Source organism: Oncorhynchus gorbuscha, unplaced genomic scaffold (genome assembly GCF_021184085.1).
Source record: "Oncorhynchus gorbuscha isolate QuinsamMale2020 ecotype Even-year unplaced genomic scaffold, OgorEven_v1.0 Un_scaffold_874, whole genome shotgun sequence".
NCBI lineage: Eukaryota > Metazoa > Chordata > Actinopteri > Salmoniformes > Salmonidae > Oncorhynchus > Oncorhynchus gorbuscha.
In genome coordinates this window covers 1-8,289 of record NW_025745857.1, presented here as the reverse complement: position 1 = coordinate 8,289, position 8,289 = coordinate 1, and the positions used below count along the sequence as shown (strand labels likewise).

Here is an 8,289-nt window from a genome sequence, read left to right as displayed (position 1 = left end):
TCCTGGTTAATTAGTTACGTGATTATTCAGTTGACCGCACAGTAATTAATTACAGAGAATCTTACAGAGAATCTTTGATAAAAACGTATCAGTCTTCAGTTAATGATAGTAAAGACACTACAACTGTAAGCACCTGACTTTGAGACATGCTGCACGATGACATGTTTTATTATCAGTTGATAAGTCACTCAGTTGTTTTGACAATCGCTTTGTTGTATGAAAGCCAAATATCACTGTTAGCTCTGAGGATTGTTAGAAATAAACAACAAATCTGACAGATTTAAAAAATATTGTACAGGGAATAATCATGCTATAAACTCCATCATATCAATCTAACGCCCTTTTGATTTCACTGGACACTCTAAATTGTTTGTAGACTTTTATTGATCTGCAGGTTGCATTGCATGTACACTGAGTGTACAAAATACTAAGAACGCCTTCTTAATATTGAGTTGCAAGGACTACAAGGTGTCGAAAGCATTCCACAGTGATGCTGGTCCATGTTGACTCCAATGCTTCCCACAGTTGTGTCAAGTTGGCTGGTTGTCCTTTGGGTGGTGGACCATTCTTGATACACACAGAAAACTGCTGAGCATGACAAACCCAGCAGCATTGGAGTTCTTGACACACTCAAACTGGTGTGCCTGGCAGAGGCACTTAAATATTGTGTCTTGCCCATTCACCCTCTGAATGGCACACATACACAATCCATGTCTCAATTGTCTCAAAACTTAAAAATCCTTCTTTAACCTGTCTCCTCCCCTTCACCGACACTGATCGAAGTGGATTTAACAGGTGACATCAATAAGGGATCAAAGCTTTCACCTGGATTCACCTGGTCAGTCTATGTCAGGGATGGACAACTTTGAGGGGGTAGGGACCACAAAACATTTGACCATTCTTATTACAAGTTTAAGATAGCTGGCCGCTAGACTAACTTACTAATCTAAATAAAATGGCTGACATGGGCTAATTGAGTGACCGCTGATGCACAACCACATTTCGAAATTGCACCGTGTGTATTCTAACTCAACAGTAAGTTGAGACCCCGACTGAGTTCAGAGGGCCTACAAAAGGGGCTCCACGGGCCGCATGCGCCAGTTGCCCATCCCTGGTCCATGTCATGGAAGGAGCAGGTGCTTCTAATGTTTTGTACACTCAGTGTATAATTTCACCCCTTGTGAAACACAAAATGTTCCATGTATTGTCATGAACACAAAGGAGTTAGGAATCTAGTATCACACGAGTAAAGGTGCACACACATGGGTGTGTGATTGGCTATATAAGCCTATCCTGTTGCATAATGATGCCAGATTACCTTACTAGAATGAGATATAGGCCCAGGGACAACTTTCTTCTGTTGATTCTCGACAGGTGTCAACTGTGATTGTATAGTAACATGATATTTATCTTTATTGGGCTGAAGCCAAATTTGGCCTTTTTGATGAATAACCAAGAACAATGACATATGTTGTGGTCTGGAAGATAATAGCCTACGCAAAATGTGATTATCCTGAAATGTTTGCCCATTGATTGCTTCTGGTTTCCATTAGTTACTGGAAATGCAATGGTAAGTAGGCCTATGATCAATAAAGGCCTACAGCCCTTGTGCTGAATGCAGTATTTTTGCATTTGTAAACATGAAAAACTCTTATTCATTATTATTTTTACCATGTAAGACATTCATGAAATATGAACATATCTGGAATATGAATATTTATTGGAAAATAGAAGAACATTAAGAACATGACAAAAAAACACTCTCCAAAAGACATGCATCTAAGATAGGTATGTTTAAGACTAGTGCACAGGATGATACAGTTTAATGACTATGAATCGTACTGGATTTGCTCAGTCCTATTTGGTGCAGTTGGGTAAATTCTCAAGGTGACGGTTTAGGCAGGACTTCCGGTAAAAAATTAGCTATCCGGAAGTCTGCACTCTTGTGTCTTGAGAAAACAAATGGCAGGAATGAAACTGTCGAAATGAAGTTCGTTTGATAATAAAAACTATCAAAATTAAAGTGTGACGACGATACATTATTTCATCTTCACTTGCTTATTGATCCTGCATATTGTCATCGAAGAGGTTAGTGAAACGAAGGAAGAAATGGCTACAGAGACCGAATTCTACGTTATGAAACTGGAGGTAAGTGCTAATTTCTGGGAATGAAATGTTCTGTCTAAAATTAGCTGCCTAGCAATTCGGTCGAAAGATTACCAAGGTCCAATATAGTTATCAAACAATGTATGAATTACTCCGATAATAAATTAAATCTGTCGCATTCCGGGGGTGCGTGGCGAGAGCTAGCTACAGGTGATAGAAAAATCGATTAGCCTATGAATGCCACCTTTCCAATATGGCTTTCCCTCCAACTATCTACAGTGGGCTTTTAGGTCATACTTTTGTACGCGATTAATGTAAGTGACAGTGACTTTGTCAATTGACTAGCTTTGAACCCTGTGTTTTATCTATATCAATTTTATAATTTCAGATTGACAGGGAAGGTATGAACTGAAGACCAGCGCTTTCATCCCCTGACCAGCTCACCTACCTCCTGTCAAATATGAATCCAGCTCTCCCTCAATTTTTCCCTCATACCTTATACATATTCCTTGTCTTTTTTTGACTCAAGCTTTACCTAATTATGTTAACCTGTTTTCATTACTTTAATACAATATTTAAACTAACCAATTAACCTCTCCACATGTCCTTATTGTGTTCTGCATTCCTTTGACACAACTTATTTACAAACCCAGTCTTCCTAACTTCCTTTCCCTCGTAAGTTATTTGGGCCATGCTCCGTAAGAGAGGTTCTGCTATTCTCTGTGGTGCTTTTCTCTTTGTCGCCTGGAATGCAGTCGTGGTCCTCTATCTGTGGGGCCGGCCCCTGTCTGGTCGAGAGGAGAGGGAGATGGATGGAGGACGAGGAGGGGCTGATTTGGCTGGGGATGTGATCCACATGGCAGAAGCCTTTGAGGCAGAGCTTGAAATGCAGAGAAAAATCCTGCTTCAGATACAGGGTCATCGGTCACTATGGGAACAACCCAATGAGAATGGCGCCAGCAGAGGTGGCCCCCCTCAGGTGGTCATTCCCATCTTGGTTATAGCCTGCAACAGAGTTACTGTTAAACGCTGCCTGGACAAACTCATAGAGTACCGCCCCTCAGCTGAACTCTACCCAATTATAGTCAGCCAGGACTGTGGGCATGCGGAGACTGCACAGGTGATTGGTTCTTATGGCAGTCAGGTAACTCACCTGAAACAACCAGACCTGTCAGATATTGCCGTGAAACCAGAACACAAGAAGTTCCAGGGCTACTACAAAATCTCCAGGCACTATCGCTGGGCTCTCAACCAGGTGTTCAACTCTCTTTCACATTCCTCTGTTGTTATTGTGGAAGATGATTTGGAGGTAATCATTTTCTCTACTCAGACTTGAAATATGCATCGAAGTGAAATGTTAAATTCATTTGTTTTGTGCTCGTCATTGTTTACATCCTCTCTAGTTGCCAGTTGATCAAATAAAAAAACATTGTTTTTCATTCTCTCACTAGGTGGCACCAGATTTCTTTGAGTACTTCAGATCCCTTCACCCAATCCTGAAATCTGACCCGTCTCTGTGGTGTGTGTCTGCCTGGAATGACAATGGTCGGGACGGCTACGTCGACCCTGGTAAAGCAGACCTCCTGTACAGGACAGACTTCTTCCCTGGGCTGGGCTGGATGATGATCAAGGAACTCTGGATAGAGCTGGAGCCCAAGTGGCCTGGTGCATTCTGGGATGACTGGATGCGTCAGCCAGATCAGCGCAGAGATCGAGCCTGTATTCGACCCGAAATATCCAGAACTTTAACCTTTGGACGGAAAGGTGTGAGCCTAGGCCAATTTTATGACAAATACCTACGCTACATTAAACTGAATAGTGAATTTGTGCCTTTCACCAAGCTGGATCTGGCTTACTTGAAGGAGGAGAAATACAAGGAGATCTTTGAGAAGCAGGTTTACAGTGCACCTTTGGTCAAATATGAAGAGGTCCAACGGGGACAGTTAAAAGGAGCGGGTCCATTTTGTCTGCACTACTCAAGTAAAGATGGTTTCAAAGTGTTGGCCAAAAACCTGGGTGTGATGGAGGACTTAAAGTCAGGGGTCCCACGGACAGGGTATCGGGGAGTGGTCAGTTTCCTGTCAAGGGGAAGAAGAATCTTCCTGGCACCCCCTCCGGGATGGAGCAAGTATGACCCAACCTGGAGTTGATGACAAACACAAAGGACTGAAGAGGAAAGGGCTCTGCACATTACAGTTAGTACTATGGCAACATAAGTGAGTCCAATGAATGACAGATGTGGACATGGCTTTAAGCTATAGTGAGATTATGAAATGCCTATCCTCTCTCTTCCATTTCTGATGTTTGATTTTTCTCCCCATACTCTCAGGATTTTTCATACTCAAATAAATATATTTTTGCAATGTGGAGTTGGGATAGTAGGGTAGGAACCGATGTCATTATTTTCAGAGATTAATTTTTTTATATACTCTTAATCATGCACATGAAATTCAATGCAACATCCACTGTGATTATTCTCAGTCTTGTAAGCAATTTCTGGGAGACTTACTAATCTATGTCAGATGAAAAATATATTATCTGTAGTGTGTTCAATAATGGTGGTGGTCAACTAGTAATTGGTCCTAAAGTATTGCTTCACAATATTTAGTTCTTTTGGAGAACTGTTTTGACTATTTTAACCTGGTTATAATAATGCTTAATGTTTTTCCCAAAGAGACGGCTACTGAAGTGTGTATTTATTTAAATGCAAGATACACATCACAAATGCTGTATGTTATGTACTTAAGGAATTAAATTCTACCAATCAACTACCGTTTATGACATTTGTTTCTGCCTTGGTTCCTTTGCCATATTAATATACAATATATACACATTAAGGACACCTGCTTTTTCCATGACATAGACCGACCATTTCGCTACACCCGCAATAACATCTGATGTGTATGTGACCAGGTGAAATCTATAATCCCATTTAGCAGGTGAATGGGCAAGACAAAATATTTAAATGTCTTTGAATGGGGTATGATAGTAGGTGGCAGGTACACCAGTTTGTGTCAAGAACTGCAAAGCTGCTGGGTTTTTCATGCTCAACAGTTTCCTGTGTGTATCATGAATGGTCCACCACCCAAAGGACATCCAGCCAACTTGACACAAATGTGGGAAGGGGGGTGCAACTCAATATTAGGAGTGTTAGGTATACTCTGTGTATATATTTTTTATATTTAATGATCTCCACCTCACATAAGGCTACTAAATATTGAACAATTTAAACAATTGCCCCGCTGCCCAAAACACGTGTAAATAATGGACTATAAATTGTGCCGAACTGTATTATACTTATCCTAAAAGTATAATACTTAGCCATTTACTTTGTGGTCGTATTATTGTCGAGAAGGAACGCGCAAGTAAGACGAGGCATGGCTACGGAATCAGTAAGAGTTCAAACCAAAAGACGAGGTAAGCGTTCTATATTTACCTTTTGTTTTGCTAGGTAAGAACATAGCAAGCAAGCGGTGGACGGAACGCTAGGTGGGAGAGATGGGGGAGAGACTTCTGGTGATGAAAAAATATCATTTATTGACTATATTTCATTTTAATGTCCGTTATTTGCAGTCAATTTCTTTTAAAATAATGTTTTGTTTTAATGCAATGTGCTAATGTTAGCTAGCTGTAGAGCTAGCGTTAGCTACTGTACTGGTAGTGTCGTCACGTTAGCCTCCTGTGGCTAAACTAGCGGGATTGAATGATGCACTGAATCACCAGAGAGAGTCTGGCTTTGCTGTCTGTCAAAATAGTTTTTTCCCTATGGTCCTAATCAAATTCTCACACATACAAAACGCTGTTAGTAACTGGCTAGAACACAGCTAGTTGGCTAAAAAGAAAAGCAAAGCTACCGTTATTTGGTTAGCTAACGTTAGCTTGCTAACTGGGCCTGGAATGGAGCCAGGAGATTTGCGTGTGAGCCCTGCCGGCTCAGGAGACCCCGAAGTGGGCGAATGGAGGCAAGAGACCCCTGGTGGGGATGCTGAGGTGAAGGGTGGGGAACCAAATGACAAGGAAATTAATGGAGATACAGCTGAATCGGTGCTCAAAGAGAAAGACACCTTCGAGGGAGAAGAGTCTAAAGAGAAGAACGAAGGTGAACTGCACAGCCCATATGAAGATGAATTGGATCCTAGAATTCAGGTGGGGAAAAGTTGACTGAACCCTTATAATATATTTTGATCTCAATGGGATTTCCTTGTCTATGCTACATAACTAAAGCTTTACAAAATGAGTTGCATGTATGAGTAGATTCACTGCAGTCTGTGGTATTGAATGATCTATTAGCCTACCGATGACAATTCAACAGTGGAGTGATGTTTTGCTCAGTCCACGAGGGCTAATTCAGGAGGATGAAATCAATGTTTGTGCACATGCCACTCTTTCTGATATAATTGATATGATTAATCTATGTTAATCCAGGTTGAACTCAACAGGGTTTATCCACCAAATGTAACAGTGGTTCCAAGAGAGCTAATATTAACTGATTGTGTTGTTACAAACCAACGAATCAAAGTAATTGCTTCCTCCTGTGCTTCATCATAAATTTTCTGTTTCCAGGAGGAGTTGGAACACCTCAACGAGGCCAGTGTAGAGATCAACCAACTAGAACTGCACTTGGATGTAAGTGGATATCATCACCTCTCCCATGATAAATCTGGCCCCATACATCACCCCTTTCCGTACTGATCAGGTTTTTCCAAAGAATCACTCGTCAGTTCATTTTCAATTCCCATAACTTGCTGTAAACCCATTGTTAATCTGGAATGAGCAGAAATGCCCATTACAATGAAATCTGATAAGGAATTTCTTTTGTGTATGTGTAGGATGCCAGATCAGGTTACAGGAAGATCCTCACAGACTCAGCCAGAAAACTGAACGCCCACAGCTCCCAGCTTGGTACCTGCATCGAGAAGGCGAGGCCCTACTATGAGGCTCGTCGACTTGCCAAGGAGGTACTGTTGTACATGCACTGTGTGGGATTTTGTTGCATCTGCAACAACAAATTTCAAGAGTTCTTTATCACTGAATCAAAATATGGGTCACGATGCAGTATTTGCCATTCACCTGCTTGTCCCACTTCTCAAATCTCAACAACAGTTTAATCGTTTGTCCCACGTGATTGGTTGCTGTGCAACTGCATGCCCTGTTTTCTCAGTATCTGATTGGCTGTCCCTCTCACAGGCTCAGCAGGAGACCCAGAAGGCAGCGCTGAGCTATGAACGGGCTGTCTCCATGCACACGGCTGCCAGGGAGATGGTGTACGTGGCAGAGCAGGGCCTCATGGCTGACGGCAGGAACACCCTGGACCCCACCTGGCAGGAGATGCTCAACCATGCTACCTCCAAGGTAACAAGGGAAACCCCAGCTACTGCTATAACTGCATCAATATAAAATTATAAATGTGTTCATCAGTATGTGAGCGAGCTCATTTGGTATTCATTTAATCAGTATTTCCCTTACAATTCCCACCCCACCGCCAAGTAGCTACAGTTGTAGTCGGAAGTTTACATACACTTAGGTTGGAGTCATTAAAACTAGTTTTTCAACCACTCTACAAATTTCTTGCTAACCAACTATAGTTTTGGCAAGTCGGTTAGGACATATACTTTGTGCATGACACAAGTAATTATTCCAACAATTGTTTAGACAGATTATTTCACTTATAATTAACTATCACAATTCCAGTGGGTCAGATGTTTACATACACTAAGTTGACTTTCCTTTAAACAGCTTGGAAAATGACAGAAAATGATGTCATGGCTTTAGAAGGTTCTGATAGGCTAATTGACATAATTTGAGTCAATTGGAGGTGTACCTGTGGATGTATTTCAAGGCCTACCTTCAAACTCAGTGCCTCTTTGCTTGACATCATGGGAAAATCAAAAGAAATCAGCCAAGACCTCAGAAAAAAATGGTAGACCTTCACAAGTCTGGTTCATCCTTGGGAGCAATTTCCAAATGCCTGAAGGTACCACTTTCATCTGTACAAACAATAGTACGCAAGTACAAACACCATGGGACCACGCAGCCGTCATGGCGCTCAGGAAGGAGACGCGTTCTGTCTCCTAGAGATGAACGTACTTTTGTGCGAAAAGTGCAAATCAACCCAAAACATCAGCAAAGGACCTTGTGAAGATGCTGGAGGAAACGGGTACAAAAGTATCAATATCGACAGTA

General features: G+C 41.6%; 2 protein-coding genes across 2 annotated transcripts; both read left to right on the top strand.

Annotated features, from left to right (window-relative positions):
- The first annotated feature begins 1,899 nt into the window (after positions 1-1,899).
- Positions 1,900-4,874, top strand: mgat1a (alpha-1,3-mannosyl-glycoprotein 2-beta-N-acetylglucosaminyltransferase a). Its single transcript, XM_046335916.1, has 3 exons — positions 1,900-2,148; positions 2,495-3,415; positions 3,558-4,874. Exons 2-3 carry the CDS (start codon positions 2,798-2,800, stop codon positions 4,254-4,256), a joined length of 1,317 nt encoding a protein of 438 aa, XP_046191872.1. The 5' UTR covers positions 1,900-2,148; positions 2,495-2,797; the 3' UTR covers positions 4,257-4,874.
- A 365-nt stretch (positions 4,875-5,239) lies between these two features.
- On the top strand, positions 5,240-7,680 carry LOC124020682 (SH3 domain-binding protein 5-like). The gene is made up of 4 exons (XM_046335926.1): positions 5,240-6,252; positions 6,670-6,732; positions 6,936-7,064; positions 7,294-7,680. Exons 1-4 carry the CDS (start codon positions 6,004-6,006, stop codon positions 7,501-7,503), a joined length of 651 nt encoding a protein of 216 aa, XP_046191882.1. The 5' UTR covers positions 5,240-6,003; the 3' UTR covers positions 7,504-7,680.
- Positions 7,681-8,289: the final 609 nt, after the last annotated feature.